General features: G+C 36.7%; 1 protein-coding gene across 1 annotated transcript in view; it reads right to left on the minus strand.

Annotated features, from left to right (window-relative positions):
• Positions 1 to 5,306, minus strand: part of LOC109824606 (sodium/hydrogen exchanger 2-like) — a 34,320-nt gene extending 29,014 nt beyond the window's left edge. The window contains exons 1-10 of the mRNA XM_020391237.1: positions 5,020 to 5,306; positions 4,835 to 4,953; positions 4,230 to 4,327; positions 2,247 to 2,306; positions 2,096 to 2,142; positions 1,814 to 2,008; positions 1,641 to 1,687; positions 1,230 to 1,296; positions 1,048 to 1,148; positions 830 to 931 (exon numbers count right to left, since the gene is read on the minus strand). Of these exons, the coding sequence (XP_020246826.1) occupies positions 830 to 931; positions 1,048 to 1,148; positions 1,230 to 1,296; positions 1,641 to 1,687; positions 1,814 to 2,008; positions 2,096 to 2,142; positions 2,247 to 2,306; positions 4,230 to 4,327; positions 4,835 to 4,953; positions 5,020 to 5,166 (983 nt within the window). The 5' untranslated portion in view covers positions 5,167 to 5,306. The remainder of the gene's footprint in view (positions 1 to 829; positions 932 to 1,047; positions 1,149 to 1,229; positions 1,297 to 1,640; positions 1,688 to 1,813; positions 2,009 to 2,095; positions 2,143 to 2,246; positions 2,307 to 4,229; positions 4,328 to 4,834; positions 4,954 to 5,019) is intronic.

Consider the following 22,535-nt stretch of genomic DNA (forward strand, 5'->3'; position numbering starts at 1 on the left):
GGCACCAAGAGGAAATTAGTGTATGTAGTTGCTAAGAGTGACTTGGTTCCCACCATGATTGTGACTTCGATCAACATCTCCAGTTGTTTGTTTGGGTTTAATTGAGCATAAGTGAAGGTTAGTTGTGGTGTCTCCCATCCAGTTTCAAAGGATGATTTCATGACTTCGTAAAGTTAGGTTGATTTCACTGTGTAGGATGATAAAATTAGGTTGATTCCACTGTGTAGTGAATTATACAAATAGATTGTTAAGTTTGAATCCAAGAATCCGATAAGGATTTCCCTGGTGAATAACTGTGGGGTGAAAGCCTATTAGGTTGATTGTTTGGGTTAATTGAGGATAACTGAAGGTTTGATGACCTAATAGAAGGGTGAGAAAATTTAGGTCGATTCCACAGTGCAATGGATTATACAAATAGATGATTAAGTTCAGATCCAAGAATCCAGTAAGGATTTCCGTGGTGAATTAACTGCGGGGTAAAAGCCTATTAGCTAGTTATGTGGCATATAAACCTATTAGCAAGTCTATCTGGCTCATTTGTTTTTTGGGCATTGACTAGTCAAACCATGATAGATCTCCATACTTAGGCGATCTCACCAGAAATATATTTTGAGTCACCTTTAGTTCAGATCTATTAATACAAGATCCACTTTAAGATATCAAAACCATCACTTTATATCATAAAGCACAGCAACCATAACTAAAAGGTAAATGGGTATTTTAATGAATGCTTCATCTCAAACTGGGATCAAATAAGCTTCTCAATTTGATTCACAAAAGACTCTACGAGTTTAATAATTATCATCAAGAACTAAGATGAAGACAAAACCTGTTTTCAACAAGCCTCCACTTTTCAATATCCAATGCATCCATGCCAACATAAAGAAAGATGAAAATCTCCGCCATAAATGAGAATGTAGCAAAAACATGCCTGTAAAAAGTTAGCACAAAAAAGCACGTAAATAAGCTTTAATAATCACATATAGAGTCTCCCAACTGCTAGTAGCAGTTTGCAGCATGCTAGGGCATATAGGAAAAGGTACATACTTAGTGGTAACTCTGGAACTTTCTGTTATATTATGCCAAGTATAGTGTGACATAACTATTCCACAGAAGAATACTGTCAGGATACCGCTCAACTTTAATAACTGCAACATAAGTTATATGTTTCAGCATTTATATTAAAAACATCAAAAGTAGTTGGAATAGAGACGGGAGATCAAGCACACTTCAGCCAGCATATACGAAAGGTAAGCTAGGAGTGACATAAGGGCGACTTCACGATCAGTAGAATGCCTGGAATAAAAGGATTATCAGCCACATTCCTTTTAAGTCAAAATAACATGAATCATGATATTGTCGTTTCACATTTAAAATTAGGCGAAAGAAAGTAGCAGTAAAATAAAATCAAAGTCATTCCAGAAAATTTCATGTGATATTTGAAGTCTACAGACAACATCAGAAATCAGCATAAGCAAACCAGTCTATGGCAGCTAATATTTAGAAGCTCTGTTTTGTTTCACATCTCAAATCATAGAATGGGAAGGAAAATATTGCAGAAAGGCTTCAACTCTAATATGTTGCAGCAAAAACATATGAGTATGCAACAAAAAAAAGGGAAAGCTTCAGGCTACACAAACCTGCCAAAGTATAACTTTTTGATGACATAAGCACTAAGCAAACCAGCCTGCAGAAAAAGAAAGCAAACATTAGCTGGAAAAAAAAAGAAATGTCCCTCGTGTGAGAGCACACATGTTTGTGTTTGTATGTGTGTGTGCTTGTTGGTGGTGGAGGTGACGTTCGAGAAACTTACAAATGCTCCAAGGAAGGTGCTAGTGGCAAATAAATAAATGAAGTTTGCAACGAACTGCAGAGAATTAGCAAAGTCGATGTGAACGAGATCAAAGTTCTTGATTGCATTGAATAGTACCACCGATGTAGCGTCATTGACAACACCTTCACCAAACACCAAGCTATAAAGTAAAGGTGTCTCCTCCTGATTAAGCACCTATTTATCCAGTAATCAATTTCCATCAAAGTTAGAAGTCATCATATAATCGGCGAGTGTAACCCACATCTCAGAAGAAAATAAAACCTGCAAGGTGCAAACAGAATCTGTTGCAGAAAAGATTGCCCCTATCGCTGCAACATATTACTAAAAGACATGAATAAGTTTCCAAAGGATAGGAATAGAAACTGAGGAAAACTGAATTGGAAGAAGATTGACATGTAGAACAAGATTTTACCAAGATAATCTTTAATTTCCAAGGAACCTATACCCAGCTTACTGAATAATCCACGGGCACCTGATTACCAATATATTTGTGAACACATATGGGCATACATATATAAATTGTATAAGTATACGATGCATAAGGCATGAAAGTGCATAGATGCATACATAAAACAACATAGATGTATAAGTTTCTAGTTTGCTAAAAGCCCACAATATAGAAATCCATCACTGGAAAGTAAATTCTCAAAGGGATTTCAGAAACTCCAAAAATTGGCTTCTCCATAATGTACATTTAAGACCACAGTTCACTTTATTGAATTTAGGTGGCATAATAGGTACAACTTGAATTAAGTAGTATCATAACTACAGGAAACACTTCCAAGATTAAAAAAATAAATGAATTTTCAGTGAACAAACTTGAATATTCATGAGAAAGAACGAAACCCAAATAAAAGCATATGTGTGCCAAAAAGTATATAACTACTGATGTGAGGTAAAAAAAATCCTTTTTGAGAGAGAGAAAGAGAGAGAGAGAGAGAGAGAGAGAGGAGAGAGAGAGAGAGAGAGAGAGAGAGAGAGAGAGAGAATATAATAATATAGGTGATTAATGGCTAGAATTGAATGCAGAATATATTTCCTTTTGTACTCTTGGTGTTGTGCCATGTTAATTGCGGGAACCAGTTTCCCAAAGAAATGACATTATCTAACACATGAGGGAGTGCATATTAACATACAAAGAAACAAGATGGGAACTAGGTGGTTGAAATTTACTTACTAACAGTTCTGCAGAATTTGCTACATAGACTGATGGAGAAAATCTAAAGATGGTCAGCTCCATCTGGGAATATCTATGACGGCCTGTTATATACTACTCCGCTTTGAAGGATCTCTTGCTCCTTCAAACATATATCGAGGAATCGGTTCCCCTTAAAGTAATTATTTTAACATGGTTGCTACAGAAGACAGATTGAAGACAGAAAATATGTTGGAACTTATAGGTAGTCATCAAGATCCTATTTGTGAGTTGTGCATTACTGAGGCAAAGTCACATTTCCTTTTATTTTTGAAGTGTGGATATGGATATGATTTTATCAACTTAGGTTTCTATTAGATTGGCAAGTAGCAGGGCTTCCTGGTAGTCCCCTACTTGAAGAACAAACATTTAAAAGAGATAAGACATGAGTAAGATCTATGTGGAATGGCCACTAAATGCTTTTTATGGAATGAATATAATAGACAGATTTTCTCTATTAAAAAAGGAGTAGTCTGGCTTTATTGGGTTCAATTAATTCTTTTTTTTTTAAACTTCATGGCAGAATATGTTCTCACAAGTAATGGGAAGTAAGATTTTCTTCCCATACAAGGACTGTTTTAAGGGGTTGAGATAGTTATTATATAGACTGAGATGTTTAGTTTACTTATATGGGTGATAGAAAACTTAGTAGTACTTTACTTGATTTTCTGGGATGTGTATTAATTATGTGTTCCTTAGAACTCTCTTTTCGTGGGGTAGCTTTTTGTAAAATGACTGTCATTTACTTGCTCTCTACTGGTGCTCTCACTTAGAGGCTTCGTCCACATTCTCCAAAAAGCAAAAATAAAAGAAATAAAAGAAAAACGGTTGGATCCTCTTCGTTTCAATTTTTACCTTTTAAAGCACCTCTTGTAGGATAAATGTGAGCAAATTCAGCTGAAGTTCTAAATCAATATGTGTAGAAAATAGAATATGAGTATGAGCATCAACCAGGCCATTCAACCACCAATCACAAACATAAAATGAGCATTCACCTTAAGGCGATATAAAACATAAAGAACTGATAATAAAAAAAATAAAAAAAGGGGAAATCTTGACAAAGCTGAAAGAATGTTGCATACGCACACTGACTTTTCTAGTATTTAAACATTGATTTTTCTATTTCAATCCTTAGCTTTAAGTTCAAGCATGAAGACAACACATGAAAAAAAATGGGAAACAAAAATGTAAAGAACATACCGAGCCAAATTATCATGAATGACATCAATGTCCCAACTGCTCCAAACAGTATAATTGTCATAAAATTCCGAAAGAATTGCTTCTTCTTCACCTGGAATCTGGTGGAAAACAAAAAATAAATCAGATTCCCAAATATAAGTAAAGGTTACAAAATTATCAAATGTAATCCCTCCTTGTTCAACTACATTCTAAGTCAAATTTTATCAAATGCCGATGTCATAACCATGGTGTCATAAATTCTCATAACTAGCATGAAAATTTTACCTAAAAAAAGCTAAACTAAAGTACTAATAGTACCACCCAAAATAAGGATGCTACTGATCCAAATCCAAATTTCCAATTTCAGAATTAAAAATCTGAAAATTATTTGGAGGCAAAAATCGAAAATTTCAACACGTTTTACCCATGGATTTCATGATGCGACAAACAAAGTTTCAGAAACTTTGTAAAGTTCTTTAACTTTTCTCTGCTTGGTACATAAGCAAATTAATGCATATTACATAAACATCCAAAGACACAAATTTATATAATTTCGGAATCGAAATTTCAGATTTGGACCTACACAAAAACAACACTCCAAAAAAAAATAAAAACATAAAAGTTACCCGGCATTGAAAATGATCGGCGGAAGCAAGTAAATAAAAAAGAGATCCTCGCTGAAGACCAAAATCCTTGAGCTCTTCCCTCCACTGGTCCAAAGTATCAGCACTCCGGTACAAAGCCCCTGCAATCAAAAACCCTAATCAAAACCTCTCAAATCCCAAGCCAAAAAAAAAATTATGAAACCTACAACGGCGAGCGCGGTGATGGATTCATTCATCCACCGGCTCTCTTCAAGGAGATGGCCGATGATGACGCAAGCGCAGATGAGAGCAGTGAAGAGAGTGACCGAGACCACTGACTGGGGATCGGGATCGGATCCCAATTGAAAACCCATGGCGTCCTTTGGGCGGAGTTCTAGGGTTTTGGGGTGGAGTTAATTCGAGGAAATCTTGATGGTCATAGCTTAGGATACTTCGGGTTGAAGGCTGAACTGGAGGGGGCTCTTGGGGAAATAATTTTTGAAATTTGGGTAATTTGTAATTTTGACGCTGGGCTCGCTTTGCACGTGAGTTTATAATGCCGGAGTTGTTGGGCTTGGGAACGGTGTTTATTCGCGATTGGTTCTGGAACGAGAATGGGCCCCTCGCCTCCCAAGAGAGAGGAAACACGTGCTTTTGTTTTTGCTTTTAAGTAATTATGAATATGACAAGGAAAAATTGCCTCTAGGCCCCCAATTTCTATAGGCCCAAGCCCTTTAATTTTTTCGACGTGGACAAAAAAGAGACCAAAGCTTACCAAAAACCCCCAAGTGCCAACTCATCCTAGGACTCAAAAAAAAAAAATTACTCTGGTATCCCTTTCAGTAAATAATATTAGATAACCGGTGCCAAGTTATATTGATCTCTCTTCTCTCCCCTTTTCTTTTAAGCTTAACCACCAACACCCCAAAATCTCTAAATACTTTCTGGAGGGGTTTTGTAGATTTTTTTTGTCATTTCTAAAAATTTTAGGGTATTTTTTATATTTTTTTACCTGGTTATTTGCAATTTCCAAAGCTTTTTTTATGTTTTTACAATTTCTACGGGGTTATTTGCAATTTTAAAAACTTTTTGGAAGTTTTCTTTAATTTTTGGGTGGTCATTAATAAATTTTGAAATTTCCTAGTGGTTTTCTTTAATTTTTGGAGTCATTTGCAGTTTTTAAAAATTTCTAGAATGTAATTTTTGGGGTTATTTGTAATTTTTTAAACTCTTTTGAGAGCTTTTACAGCTTTTTTGGGTTATTTGCAATTCCTAAAACTTTTTGGAGGGTTTCCGTATTTTTTTTTTTTTTTTGAGATTATTTACAATTGCTATAACCTTCAAGGGTATAAACTTTTTCCGTATTTTTTTTTTTTTTTTGAGATTATTTACAATTGCTATAACCTTCAAGGGTATAAACTTTATAGTACGTCAATTATTAAACTTTATGAGATAGTTATTAAACTTATTAGTCAGTTATTAAACATTTTGGAAGTTTTCTATAACTTTGAGTGGTCAATAATAAATTTTGAAACATCCTAGGGGTTTTCTATAATTTTTGGAGTCATTTGCCATTTCTGAAACTTTTTAGGATGTAATTTTTGGGGTTATTTGCAATTTTTTGGGAGTTTTTACAACTTTCCTGGGTTACATACAATTTCTGAAACTTTGTAGAGGGGTTTTTGCATTTTTTTGGAATTATTTACACTTTCTGTAACTTTCAAGGGGTGAACTTATTAGTCAGTTATTAAACTCATGAGATAGTTGTTAAACTTATTAGCCAGACATTAAACTTATGAGTTAGATGTTAGACTGTTGATTTCAAAGTTATGAGTTAGTTTTTAAATTTATGATATATAGTTGTTAAACTTGTGAGTTAGCTATTAAACTCAAAAAAAAAAAGTTTCTAAATTTATTAGTTAGTTGTTAGGCTTGTTAAACTTCTAGGTTAGTATCTCATAAGTTTAAAAACTAACTAATAAGTTTAACAACTACATCATACAAATGACTTTACAAAGGAAAATGCCATTTGGTACCCGAGATGGGCGCGCAGCCCATCTCGCCTGCCACTACCCTGTTGCATCTTGCGTGCCAAATAGCAAGGTTGCTTTACAAATTAACTCTTAACTTTAATAACTAATAACTAATAAGGTTGATAACTAACTTATAAGTAACTAGATAACTTAGAAAATCATTGCCTACTTTCTTACATAAAATTCATATCGTCACAGAGATCAATAATGTAAATCACATTATAGAAGAACCGATATCAAGATGAAAATTTTGAATATCAAACTAAATCAACTTGCAATTGCTTCCAGAATATATATGAGAAAAATGAATATTTGACAATGTAGCCTCTCATTAGACTCAACTAAATGCTTCTATTTACCAATAAAATTTACATGAATTAAAAACTTAACCAGCAGCAATTGAACCCAATAAAAAAGAAATTCTAGTTCCCAGATAATTTCAAAAAATTCCAAAAATAAAAAAGTTCGCAAAAATCTCAAACAATTGGAATGGTCGAGGACCAAGTAACCCAATTTGTCCCTTTTACCAACTTCTTAATCTGCATCGATTCGTCTTTTCTCAAACCCAAAAATTTAGTTTTATATTTTCAATCATTAAGGCTGAATAACAAATCTTAATTGAGAAGTTAGTGTCAAATATCATAGTGGAAGAGGATGAGAATCCAAGAGAGTTGATTGGATTTGAGAGGAAGAGGATGAGAATCCAAGAGAGTTGATTGGATTTGAGAGAGAGAGAGAGAGAGAGAGAGAGTATAGAAAGGAGGAGGGGGCACTTTGGTGTTTTCATTGAAATACGACATAAAAATTGTATATTGAATTATTTTGGGGTTTTTGTGGCAACTATTACCTACTTGGGTTTTGAAGGAAGTGGAAATTTTTTTAAATAACAATCCAATTTTTCTTTTTCCCAGAAAGCTATACACCTTGTATGCAATGACAAGTCTTGGGATTTTGTTCCAATGATATCCTTACATAATTTATTATTACTGTATTTAAATTCTATATTAATTATTTTATAAATTTTTTATTTTAGTTATGTCCTGCATTTTGTTCTTGATACGGGTGTATCTAGTGGATCGAGGAATAGCCTAGGGGGGGGGAATAGCCTATGACAAATTTATAAATTTTTAATTTAGCCAAACAACCACGCAGATATATTAAATCACAAACGCAAGCAGTTATAATATGCAGAAAGTAATGTAGAATCTAAAAGCACACACAGATGTACTCAGGTTTGACCCCCACGCCTACGTCCTGCAACAAGAATCACTAGCAAAATAGTTTCACAACCCATTTACATCCAGTAAGATTGACTACCCACCGCAATCGTCCTCCCCGACACGATTCGATGGTTACCGCCACTATGTAAACTGAATCTACTAACAATTCACACGAACTACAACCTCGTAGTCCGCAACCCAAGCTAAAACAGACCTAGAATTCAAAATAAGTGAAAAAGACAACACAGATCGACAACGAATAAAATAAAAAAACAAAGTTTTAGAGATGCTCAATGTTGTCTTTGTCGCATCGATCTGGAATTTTATGAAGTATAACTTTCTGTAAAGCTGGTATTGCTGCATCTGTCTCTGGGTCTACTTCACATAGCTTTTGACGGATCGCAAAACGAAAATTTCTGCTAATTTCTAAGAATTTTTGATCGAAGCCTGAGCAAGGAGGAGGATCTGCGTATTCTACTGAATTCTGCGCAAGGATGTCGCATCTATCTGGAATTTTCTAAAGTAATACTCACTGTAAAACTGGTATTGACGCGTCCGGCTCTGAGTCTACTTCTTACAGCTTCTGACGGATTACAAAATGGAGATTTCTGCAAATTTCTACGAATTTTTGAACAAAGCCTGCGCAAGGAGGAGGATCTGCGTATTCGCTGTATTCTGCGCAAGGATTTCACGTCGATCTGGAATTTTCTAAAGTATTACTTGTTAGATCTAAATCAAAAAAAACTTGAGATCTAAAACCATATAGCCATGATTAATTCAAAGAGATTAACAAATAATCAAAAGAGCGGAAGCTTATACCTGAATCCATGGATGAAATCTTGATTTGGGTTTTTTGATGATCTTCTAACCTTAGGGTTTTCTCCTTAGCCGAATTTCTCTCTTAGATGAGGGTGAAGAGAATTAGAGAATGTAACCCTAGGTTAGGGACCATAACCCCTTATTTATAGATGTTGTACTTTTGTAATTTAGCCCCTCAATAAATCACAATTACAACCTGGTATCTGCACATATAACCCCATGACTTATTTAAATACCAAATTAACCCAACTTAATTGATTACTTTAGTGGGTTATCCTGAAAGATAACAATACACATTGATTAATCATATGTGCCCACAATTAGATTTATTAGATTAAATCCAAAAATCTCCCACTTGGACACCATATGATTCCTTAAATTGTGTATAACCTTATGAGCTCAAAAATTGCTATCACTGAAAAGGTATTTCCGAACAATCTCGTCTATTGACTATATCAATATAGGATCAAAGCGGCCTTCGTCACATTTATCGTGACTCGACCCATCAATGGTCACATATACCAATACAATCAAATGACATAGATCAATCATGGATGTGCAGCATGAAAATTACATGCAATGTGATCAGTACATGTCTATTTTCAACTGGTCCTCCTTAGTGAGGTCAAAACCAAACATAATGTAACAGAGTGTCTTAACTGAATACTTTATTCTGATCAGACAATACAACCAAACATAAAGCACCACAAATACAAACTCCCACTAAAACATAATATCCTCAAATAATACCACACCCATATGAGCAGTATGCTCATGAAAGACCTTAGGTGGCAATCCCTTAGTAAGAGGATCAGCTATCATGGAGTTTGTCCCAATGTGCTCTATGGATATCTGTCCACTCTGTACCCTTTCTTTCACAACCAGGAACTTAATGTCAATATGTTTTGACTTAGTTGAGCTCCTGTTGTTATTGGAATACATTACTGCAGATTTATTGTCACAATATATCCTTAGTGGTCTTTCAACATTTTCCAAAATGCGCAGTCCCGTGACAAAATTTCGCAGCCATATTCCCTGATTGGATGCCTCATAGCAAGCTACAAATTCTGCTGCCATAGTGGAGGAAGCTACTAGTGTTTGTTTGACACTTTTCCATGATATAGCTCCTCCTGCTAACATATAAATGTAGCCTGATGTAGACTTCCTGCTATCTTGGCATCCAGCAAAATCAGAGTCCGAATACCCAATGACCTCTAATTTCTCTGATTTTCTGTATGTGAGCATGTAATCTTTTGTTTTCTGAAGATACCTCATAACCCTTTTGACTGCTATCCAATGATCCATACCAGGGTTGCTTAAGTATCTGCCTAACATCCCAACAATGTACGCAATATCCGGACGCGTACATACCTGAGCATACATTAGACTTCCTACAGCCGAAGCATAAGGAATCTTCTGCATTTCCTGAATTTCAAGGTTACCTTTAGGGCACTGATTGAGACTAAACTTGTCTCCTTTAGCAACAGGGGTGTCACCTGGTCTGCAATCTTGCATGCCAAACCTTTTAAGTACCTTATCGATATAGCTCTTTTGTGATAATCCAAGAATACCCCGAGAGCGATCTCGATGTATCTGGATCCCTAATATAAAAGAGGCGTCCCCAAGATCTTTCATCTCAAAATTCTTTGATAGAAATCTCTTGGTTTCGTGCAACATGCCTATATCATTAGTGGCAAGCAAGATGTCATCCACATACAGAACCAGAAAAATATACTTACTCCCACTGAACTTGTGATATACACAGTCATCAACAATGTTCATCTCAAAACCGAACGAGATAACTATTTGTTGAAACTTATGATACCATTGACGAGGAGCTTGCTTGAGTCCATAGATGGATTTCCTTAATTTGCAAACCATATTCTTTGGGTCTCCTGACACAAAGTTTTCTGGTTGCACCATATAAATCATCTCATCAATGTCTCCATTGAGAAATGCAGTCTTAACATCCATCTGATGTAACTCAAGATCATAATGAGCAACAAGTGCCATGATTATTCTGAAAGAGTCTTTCGATGAAACCGGAGAGAAAGTCTCTGTATAATCAATGCCTTCCTTTTGAGTATAGCCTTTAGCCACAAGACGCGCCTTATACCTCTCCACATTACCGTTTGCATCCCGCTTGGTTTTAAAAATCCATTTACAACCAATTGGTTTTGCACCTTCTGGCAATGGGACAAGTTCCCAAACCTTATTGTCTTGCATAGACTTATACTCTTCATTCATGGCATCAATCCACTGTTGAGAGTTAGAACTTTTCATGGCCTGAGAGAAGTTGATTGGATCATCTTCTAACATTCCACTACTTTCCTCATGTTCTTGGAGAAATACAATATAATCATCCGGAATAGCATTTCTCCTTTCTCTCGTGGATCTCCTTAATGGCACTGGTTCTTGAGGTTGTTGAGTTTGTTCTTCTGGAACAGGGAGTTGTTCAACATTATCATCTTGAGGTTCCGGATTTACTTCTTGAGCAACAACAGGTATAGGAACCTGAATATTGTCAAAAGTAACTGTATGGATTGGATCTGAAGCCAATTCCTCCTCAAAACTAATGTCTCTAACCTTATTTCTCCCCCCAAACTCAACATCCTCAAAGAATGTTGCTGTTCCCGTCTCAAAAATATTCCTTATAGTGGGATCATAAAACTTATAGCCCCTAGAGCGATCAGGGTACCCAATAAAGTAGCTGCTAACTGTTTTGGAGTCCAATTTCTTTTCATTTGGCCTATAAGGCCTTGCCTCAGCTGGACATCCCCAAATATGTAAATGCTTTAAACTGGGCTTTCGACCAGTCCAAAGCTCATAAGGTGTTTTAGCAACTGCTTTACTTGGTACTCTATTCAGAATGTAAGCTGCTGTCTTAAGTGCTTCTCCCCAGAGTGACTCTGGTAAAGAAGAATGAGCAATCATACTTCTTACCATATCCTTAAGAGTCCTGTTTCGTCTTTCAGCTACACCATTCATGCTAGGTGAACCCGGCATAGTGTACTGTGGGACGATACCGCATTCCTCTAGGTATCTAGCAAATGGTCCTGGACGTTGTTCACCTGAACCATCATATCTACCGTAGTACTAGTGTCAGACGGTGTTGTTCCCATTGCTTCCAACACATCCAGTGCAAGGTTGTTGTGGCAAGTCTGGAGGATGAACTCCTTAGTGATCGGGTCCCGATAGTTCATCGCCTTGTTCCGGAACCTCTTGACGAAGGTGTCGACTAACTCCCCGTCTTTCTGCTTCTCATCTAGCAATGATCCGATAGATATCTCGGTGTCGTCGTCGAAGAAATTGGTGAGGAACATGGTCTCCATATCGTCCCAGCTGTTCACGCTACCTGGCTTGAGGCGGCCAATACAGAAACAGAAACCAAATTCCGTCTAAAAGACGGTACTACAAAAGTATCTTTTAAATCCAAATAATAACCAGTTCCTAACAACAACCTAAAGTGCCCAATTGCTTCCACATCTACCGATTGTCCGTCGCCCACAAAGATGTGTCTTTCAACATCACTTGGCTTTCGGTAGCTCAGGCAACCCTGCATAGAAACACTTATGTGAGTAGTAGCACCAGAGTCTAACCACCAAGTGTTTCTAGGTACTGAAGCTAAATTAACCTCAGAACAGACCAAAGCAAGGAACGTACCCTTATTATCACGCCAGGCGTGATATTTTGTACAGTCCTTCTTTACATGTCCAGGCTTCTTACAGAAGAAACAACCCTGATTATCCTTATGTTGTTTCTTCTCAACTGGACCCTTAGCAGCTTCCTTATCATTCTTCCTTTTCTTGCCCTTATCCTTAGAGGCATAGGCCAAATGAGCACTTTCTGTCTTATCTTGCTTCAACCTGTCTTCTTCTTGCACACAGTATGAAATGAGCTCATTTAGAGTCCATTTCTCCTTTTGACAGTTATAACTGACCTTAAATTGGTTAAACTGTGCAGGAAGAGACAACAAAACCAGATGCACTAATAACTCGTCACAAAGATCGAGTTTAAGTGCCTTAAGCTTTGAAGCAATATGAGACATTTCCATAATGTACTCCCTGATATTTCCTTTGCCCTTATACTTCATTGAAATCAAGCGAGCTAAAAGCGTGCTTGTTTCTACCTTATCGTTTTTCGCAAAACGCTTCTCAATTTCGGCAAGGAAATCTTTAGCCTTAGTAATCCCTTCGGATTCTATGCCCCTGAAGGCTTCCGGAACGCCGCGCTTAATGATCATAAGACTCATGCGATTTGAACGCTCCCACTTCTCATGCTCCTTCTTTGCATCAGGAGTGCTATCCGCATTGAGAGGTTGGGGTTGTTCAGTTCTTAATGCATAGTCAAGATCCATGCAGCCAAGAACAATTAATATGTTCTCTTTCCAAACCTTGAAGTTTGTCTCATTTAGCATGGAATTGAGTTGATGTTAGCAGAAATAGTTGCAGCAGATGCATTAGCTGAAATAAAACAAAAATGTTCACATCAATAACCATAATCAATAAAATTCAAATAATGACAATCCCCATCCAAGATACCGGCACAACATTAATATCAAGTCTTTGGACAGTAATATTAACTTGTAAGTGATACCTTGTTGCAATGATCAAACATTGACAATAACTCATGTCAAATAATGAAACTATCTTTGGATCGATTCATTATTCACATGTAAACCTTATAATTGTCACACGCTTATCATCGCAGATGTGTATACAGTCTAAATAAATATTAACCTTCCTTTGGGCCGATTAAATATTTACACGAAAGCATACACACAAACATCTCACATTCCTCATGAACAATCTACACAAGAGAGGTTACTTTGGCAACTTCTTGTTTCAATTAATCAATTGGAGTGAGAGACAACCTTAATACCTTAGTGTCATAATATTTGAATTAAATAATTGATTAAAAAACCAAATTAGATTTAAATTAAAAAATTTAAATCAACTGAATTTCCAAAAACTTAATTGGGGTCTCACAGCTTAATTAGGGCCCATAACTTAATTGAATAAATTAAGTATACCAAAGTGGACCCATGAAAAGCCGAGGCTTAACCATAATGAACACGAAGTTCTCTTAACTTCGAACGCGAGGTTTGACTGTATTGAGTACGAGACTCACTTAAGCACGAACGCGAGGTTCGTTTGAGAACGAACGCGAGGTTCGTTTGAACGCGATGTTCAACTTGAGAACGAACGCGAGGTTCGTTAAAAAGGATGAACACGAGGTTCAACTGAAGTTCGAACGCGAGGTTCAACTAAAGTTCGAACGCGAGGTTCGTCTGAAGTACGAACGCGAGGTTCGTCTGAAGTACGAACGCGAGGTTCGTTAAAAATTGAGCTTAACGCTCACCTGAGTTGAACGCGAGGTTCACCTTAGAACGAACGCGAGGTTCGTTAAAATTGAGCTTGACGCTCACCTGAGTTGAACGCGAGGTTCACCTTAGAACGAACGCGAGGTTCGTTGAGCGCGAAGCTCGGTTAAAATTGAACGAACGCGAGGTTCGTTTGAGGTAACCACCTCCTTAATTTTCGCCATGAACCCTTAGGGTTTCAAACTGAAATCGCCGCCGCCAAACTCAAAAAATCTTTGATTTTTATTTTCAAAACAGATCCAGAATTGGAAAAAATTGAAGAAAAAATCAAAGAAAAAACCAAAAAATTCCAAAAAGTTACTGTTCATCCAAAAAAATACTTTACTGTTCACCCGAAAAAAAATTTCTTTACTGTTCACCGAACATTACTGTTCATCCGAACCCAAAAAATGAATCTTTAACCAGAGATTTAAGATCAAAAACCCAATAAAACTTAAATCCCTAAGAATTAATCAAGGTGGCTCTGATACCACTTGTTAGATCTAAATCAAAAAAAACTTGAGATCTAAAACCATATAGCCATGATTAATTCAAAGAGATTAACAAATAATCAAAAGAGCGGAAGCTTATACCTGAATCCATGGATGAAATCTTGATTTGGGTTTTTGATGATCTTCTAACCTTAAGGTTTTCTCCTTAGCCGAATTTCTCTCTTAGATGGGGGTGAAGAGAATTAGAGAATGTAACCCTAGGTTAGGGACCATAACCCCTTATTTATAGATGTTGTATTTTTGTAATTTAGCCCCTCAATAAATCACAATTACAACCTGGTATCTGCACATATAACCACATGACTTATTTAAATACCAAATTAACCCAACTTAATTGATCACTTTAGTGGGTTATCCTGAAAGATAGCAATACACATTGATTAATCATATGTGCCCACAATTAGATTTATTAGATTAAATCCAACATTACTCGCTGTAAAACTGGTATTGACCTGTCCGTCTCTGAGTCTACTTCATATAGCTTCTGACGGATCGCAAAACGGAGATTTCTGAGAATTTCTACGAATTTTTGAGTGAAGCCTGCGCAAGGAGGAGGATCTGCGAATTCTGCTGTAATTTTCTATATTTCTGCGTTCATGTCTTTTTTCTGCCCTCGTTAATAACCTTTAAGTAGTCTTTGCTAACCCTAATCTGCTTAGAGTTTAATTTTTCCCCTTGGATATGACATGTGGCACAATATGGGACCATAGAAAAGTCAAAACACCCATAGAAACTCTGTGCACGTACTGATATAGGACTGTATTTGTACCGCTTTTTCTGCACCCCATATGCCACATGGCACGCAATTATTCGGCAAAATATCCTCCCGCGTAAATCTTGTAAAACAAATTTTTTTGGGCTTTGTTTGCATATATATATATATATATATTATATATATAATAATATATATTATATATATTAATATAATATATATATATATATATATACTATTTATTAATTAACAATATAACAAAATATTTATTAATATATTTTTATATATAGATATATGAACATATATGTATATATATACAATCCCTTTCCGTTCAACCTGCAACCTGCACAACTCAACACACAGATTAGGGTTTTGTTTTTATCAAACAAGCACACAAAAGAAAAAAGGATCAAGCGCACACAAAAAAAACAAGCACAAAAAGAAAAAAATTATCACAAAGTTTCTAAAATTATGTACAAGGGAAATAGTACATTCTTGTACCAATTATTTGTCAATAATTTCCAAATCTAGACGGAGACGACAAAATTGATCAGTAGCTAGGGGTTTCGTAAAAATATCAGCAAGTTGAGATTTTGTGGGAATAAACTCAACGCAAATGTTACCTTTAGCTACGTGATCTCTCAAAAAGTGATGTCTAACGCCTATGTGTTTGGTATGAGAATGATGGACATGATTATTTGAAAGATCAATAACACTTTTACTATCACAGTTCAATGGAACATTCGTGTAAGTTAAGTCATAATCAGAAAGCGTTTGCATCATCCACAAGACCTGAGCACAACAATTGCTTAAGGCAATATATTCTGCTTTGGTCGTGGACAGAGCAGTGCTGTTTTGCTTACGACTTGACCATGCAACTAAGGAATGTCCCAACATAAAGCAAGTGTCACTTGTGCTTTTCCTATCCACGTGACTACCCGCATAATCAGCATCAGAATAAGCAGAAAGTGCAAAGCTAACACAAGATGGGTACCACAAACCAAGTTCTGTGTGTGTATCAAATACCTAAACATTCTTTTTATCTCCTTAACATGTGACTCCTTAGGTTTAGCTTGAAAGCGTGCACACAGACATACAACAAACATGATATCGGGTCTAGAGGCTGTAAGATAAAGAAGGGATCCAATCATACCTCTATACTTCCTTTGATCGTAGTCGGTTCCATTTTTGTCATTGGTGAGCTTCGTGCTTGGACTCGTAGGCGTGTCACTAGGCTTCAATTTCTCCATCCCAAATTGCTTGAGCATCTCTTTCACGTACTTTGATTAGGATATGAAAATTCCATCATCACTTTAGCGCACTTGAAAACCTAAGAAAAAACTTTAGCTCTTCCACCAAGCTCATCTCGAACTCATCCTGCATAACCTTTTCAAACTTTTGGTAGAGAAGATCATTAGTAGCATCATATATAATATCATCCATATAAATTTGTATTACTAAGAAGTCATCACGATCATGCATAAAGAACAAAGTATTATCAGCACACCCCTTTTTAAAATTATTTTCCAAAAGATATGAATATAGACGGTCATACCAAATCCTAGGAGCTTGCTTAAGACCATACAATGCCTTTTTAAGTTCAAAAACACGATTTGGAAATTCAAGACTCTCAAAACCAGGGGGTTGCTCAACAAAAACCTTTTCTTTCAGAAATCCATTTAAGAAAGCACTTTTTACATCCATTTGCTTCAGCTTAAAACCCTTAAAACCCTTAAAAGATGCAAAGGCAAGCCATATCCTAATGGCTTCTAGCCTAGCAACTGGAGAAAAAGATTTATTAAAATCAATTCCCTCAATTTGATTATACCCCTTAGCTACCAATCTAGCTTTGTTCCTAATCACACTACTGTTATCATCCAACTTATTTTTGAACACCCACTTCGTACCAACCACATCATAATCTTTTAGTCGAGGAATGAGTGTCCAAACCTCATTTCTATCAAACTGGTATAGTTCTTCTTGCATGGCCATGACCCAACAACTATCATTAAGAGCGCTTTTGGTTCTATTTCAGAAATAAATCCACCATAAATGCAGAGTGCACACAAGTTATTATTAAAGGATGAACGTGTATGAATACCTACCGTTGGGTCGCTGATAACCAGTTCTAGTGGATGATTCGGGTTGTTGCTCAAGTCTTTTGGTCTCAAATTCTCTTTTGAAGCATTTTGTGTGCCTTCGTCATTGTTCGTAGAATCTGTAGGCACCTGCAAACCTTCAACATTGGTTCCTTCTTTTTCTCCGTCGATATCTTCATTGGTCCTGTGAGGGAAAGATGGATTATTAGATTCATCAAATTTCACATGAATAGATTCAGTAATTGAGAGAGTTTGTTTAAGAAGAATCATGTAAGCTTTGCTTTTTGCAGAATATCCTACGAACACTCCTTCTACGCTTTTTGACTCAAAAGTCTTGGGTTGATCACCTGTGTTCAATACAAAATATTTGCACCCAAACACTCTAAAATAGGAGATGTCAGGAATCCTACCATGTCATAACTCATAAGAAGTCTTACCTATAATTGGTCTCAACATAACTCGATTGCAAACATAGCAAGCAGTATTCACTGCCTCAGCCCATAGGGACAAAGACAACCCATACTCGCTTAGCATACTCCTAGCTATTTCTTTTAATGTTCGATTCTTTCTCTCGACTGCCTCATTTTGTTGAGGTGTTCTAGGAGAAGAGAATTCATATGAAATCCCATTTTCAATGCAAAATTTTCAAATCCGATGTTTTCAAATTCACCACCATGATCACTCCTAATACTAATAATAGAAAGTCCCTTTTTGTTTTGAACTTGCTTATAAAATATTTTGAAGTAACCAAAAGACTCAGATTGTTTGGTTAAGAAATACACCCAATTATATCGAGAATAATCATCGATCAAAACTAAACAATACCTCTTTCCTCCTATACTAGCAACCTCAGTGGGTCCAAAAAGATCCGTGTGAATCAATTCTAAGACTCTTTTAGTAGCAAGAACTTGTAGACCAGCAAATGAGGCTCTAGTTTGCTTACCTTTCGTGCATGCCTCGCACAACTTATCATTCTCGTATGTTTGATGTGGAGTCCACGAACTAGCTGCTTATGTTCCAATTTTTGTAGCAATCTCATGCTAGCGTGTGCCAACCTTCTGTGCCATAGGGCCGCTTCCTCTTCCCTGCCAATGAGACATTTTGCCAAGGTTAGTTCTTCAAAGGAGAGTATATAAACATTGTTTTTCCTATTAGCCATAAGAATGACTTTACCTGAATTGTTTTCAATAATAGTACAACAATTAATATCAAAAACAACCTTCATACCTTTATCGCATAGCTAGCTAATGGAAATGAGATTGTGTTTGAGGTTTTCTACCAGGAGAACATCATGAAGATGAAAAGTGTCATTACCAATAATACCTTTTCCAATCACGTTACACTTACCATTATCTCCCAGAGTGACACAACCTCCAGTCTGTTTGACTAGGCTAAGGAACTTGTCTTTACTTCTCGTCATGTGCCTCGAGCAGCTAGAATCCAAGTACCACTCGCACCTTTGTTCCTTAGCCGTGCAACAGACCTATGCAAAAGAAGAAAAAGACATTTGTGACCTAGGCATCCATATAGGTCCATGGGGGTTAGCATATGTACCTTTAGGAACCCAGATTTGTTTGAACTTTATAGTCTAGTTCCTATTGGTACAGTTGTTATATAAATGCCCCACAAACCCACAACAAAAACATCTAGGAAAGACATTCCACCTCTAGCCGTCTCATTGTGAACATGTTTTCTTATAGGCTTCTCTACTTAATTAGTATCATTTCCTAATCCACGTTTATTATTTTTAGGTAGTTGGTATCCTAGAAGCATGTTTAATGATTTTTTATCAACTTTGAAATTTTTAATCATCAATTCTAGATCGTGGACTCTGGATTTCAAAAAGATATTTTTGTTAACTATTAAGGTACAACGACTAGCAAAAGTTTTCTGATTTTGAATCTCACCTTTCAAAAGATCATCCTTTTGTTTTTCAAACATTTTTTTTCCTTCAAAAACTTTCCTTTTTCCTTCTCCAATTCCTTTTCAACCATTGGGCATTTTTCGTAAACATTTTTTGTTTTCAAATCATTTTTCAATTTATCTACTTCACATTCTAAATTTTTCTTAGAAGTTTTGATTTCTAATTCAAGCATAGAGCACCTCTCACAAATTATGCTTTCTTACAAAGCATGTTTTTCTTTGATTTTAGCAAGAAGAGTTTTCAACGTTTTATTTTCATTTTCTAGCTTTTCATTTCTTATTTTCAAATTATAACCATCTTCTTGCAATTTGTAATTTATTTCTTAAAACTCCTTTATGCTAGCTTGTTGTTGTTCTATCCTAGTGTACATGTTATCACAAATTGCAATAATGTCAGACTTGGACAAGGATTGTACTTCATCACCATTGTCGTTCTTGTCGACGTCTCCCATTAAGCACAATGTCGAGAAAGCCTCCTCCATCTCGGGATCACTCTCACCATCATCATCCTAGGTCACCATCATTGATTTTCCACGATTCTTTAGCAATGGACATTTAGCTTTCAAATGGTCTGGTTTCCTACAATTGAAACAATTAGATTGATCAGCTTTATATGACTCAGAAGATTTTGCAAGAAAAAATTGTTTAAAACGATTGAGGTTCTTAGCCATTTCTGCTGTCTCTTGCTGTTCTGATGATCTTCTTGAAGCCCTGAACCATCATGGCCTAATCTTCGTCAAAATTATTTTCATTGCCATCCTCTGCCTTTAAAGCAAGCGGCTTCTTGCCTTTGTTCTCCTCTAAATCTCGTATCTCACGCGCTTTGAGCTCCATCTCATGAGTCATCAAGTTCCCAATGAGCTCCTCTAAGTTTTGACGGTTGATATCTTTTGCTTCTTGGATGGCGGTGACCTTCAACTCAAAGCTTCGTGGAAGTACGCGCAAGATCTTCCTTACCAACTTAACTTTTGTATATGACCTGCCAAGCGCCTTTGAGTTGTACACGATGTGGCTGAATCTTGCATGCATGTCCTTTATACTCTCGTTTGGCTGCATTCGGAATGCCTCGTACTCATGACTCAGTAGCGCCAATCTGAATTCCTTGACTTGTGAAGTGCCCTCGTGTGTAACCTCTAGGGTATGCTAGATTTCATGCGCAGTAGAACAATGAGATATGCGATTAAATTCAGTACGATCTAAAGCACATATAATGACATTCATTGCTTTATTATTTAAAGAATATAACATTTTATCATCTATGTCCCACTTATCCTCTAGTTTCGCAATGTCTGTGTCCTGAATACGTATAACAGGTGGTGTGTAACCTTTAACGACTATATCCCACACTTCAAAGTCAACTAACGCTAAGTAGATTCTCATTCTAGCTTTCAACTAAGCATAATTTGTCCCATTAAATCTGGGTGGCCTTGCAGTTAACTGTCCCTTGGCAAAAGCACTATTATTAGTGTCCATGGTAATTCTAGGCTTTCTTAATCTCGAATCAGAATATGATCACGAGTTTGAACTAGGCTCTGATACCACTTGTTGGATCGAGGAATAGCCTAGGGGGTGAATAGGATATGACCAATTTATAAATTTTCAATTTAACTAAACAACCAATTTATATCAAATCACAAATGCAGGCAGTTATAGTATGCAGAAAGTAATGCAGAATGTAAAGCACACACATGTGTACCCAGGTTCAGCCTTCACGCCTATGTCCTGCAACCAGAATCACTAGCAAAACAGTTTCACAACCCCTTACACCTAGTAAGATTGGCTACCCACCGCAATCTTCCGTCCCGACACGATTCGTTAGTTACCGCCACTATATAAACTGAATCTACTAACAATTCTCACAAACTACAACTCCGTAGTCCGCAACCCAACCTAAAATAGATCTAGAGTCCAAAATAAGTGTAAAAGACAATGCGGATCAACAACGAATAAAAATAAAAGGAACAAAGTTTAGAGAAGCTCAATGTTGTCTTTGTCGTGTCGATCTGGAATTTTTGAAAGTAGTACTAACTGTAAAACTGGCATTAGCGCCTCCAGATCTGAGTCTACTTCGCACAACTTCTGATGGATCACACAACAGAGATTTCTGTTAATTTCTACGAATTTTGAGCGAAGTCTGTGCAAGGAGGAGGATCTGCATATTCTGTTGTCTTTGTAGCGTCGATCTGGAATTTTATAAAGTACCACTCGTTATAAAATTGGTATTGACGCTTCCGGCTCTGAGTCTGCTTCGTACAACTTCTGACGAATCACAAAACGGAGATTTTTACGAATTTCTACGAATTTTTGAGTGAAGCCTGTGCAAGGAGGAGTATCTGCGAATTCTGCTGTATTCTGCTCTCTTTTTTCATTAATCTCACTCCCTGCCATTATTAACAGCCTTTAAGTAGGCTTTGCTAACCCTAATCTACTTAGAGTTTAATTCTGCCCCTTGGATATGACATGTGGCACAATCTGGGGCCATAGAAAATTCAAAACACTCATAAAACACTTTGTACACATACATGTATAGGACTCTGTATTTGTACCGCTTTTTCTGCACTCCATATGCCATGTGGCACGCAATTATTGGCTGAAATATCCTTCCATGGTCACTTGCCTGTTTTTCTCTCTCCCTTCAATGGCGCACCTATGTGAGGTGGGGCCCGCTTGTAGCTGAAATCACGCGCACTTGATGCGCGCCGCTGGATCGACGCAAGGCTGAACGGATCGGAGATACATTGTCTATAGCGGTGAGATATGCACAGTATATCTTAGTTGGGCCTGTTTGTGTGGGTTTTTTCCTGTAGACTTTGAACTAGGCCTTGCGGAAATCTTGTAAAACAAATTTTCTTAGGCTTTGGAAATAGTATGCGCGCGCGCGCGCGCGCGCGCACACACACACACACACACACACACACACACACACACACACACACACACATATATATATATATATATGTGTGTGTGTGTGTGTGTGTGTATGTATATGTATATATATACATATATATATATTAATTATATATTTGTTTTAAATTGAAAAGAGCACAAGGAACAAACAATTTT

The sequence above is a fragment of the Asparagus officinalis genome, chromosome 9, assembly GCF_001876935.1.
Source record: "Asparagus officinalis chromosome 9, Aspof.V1, whole genome shotgun sequence".
NCBI lineage: Eukaryota > Viridiplantae > Streptophyta > Magnoliopsida > Asparagales > Asparagaceae > Asparagus > Asparagus officinalis.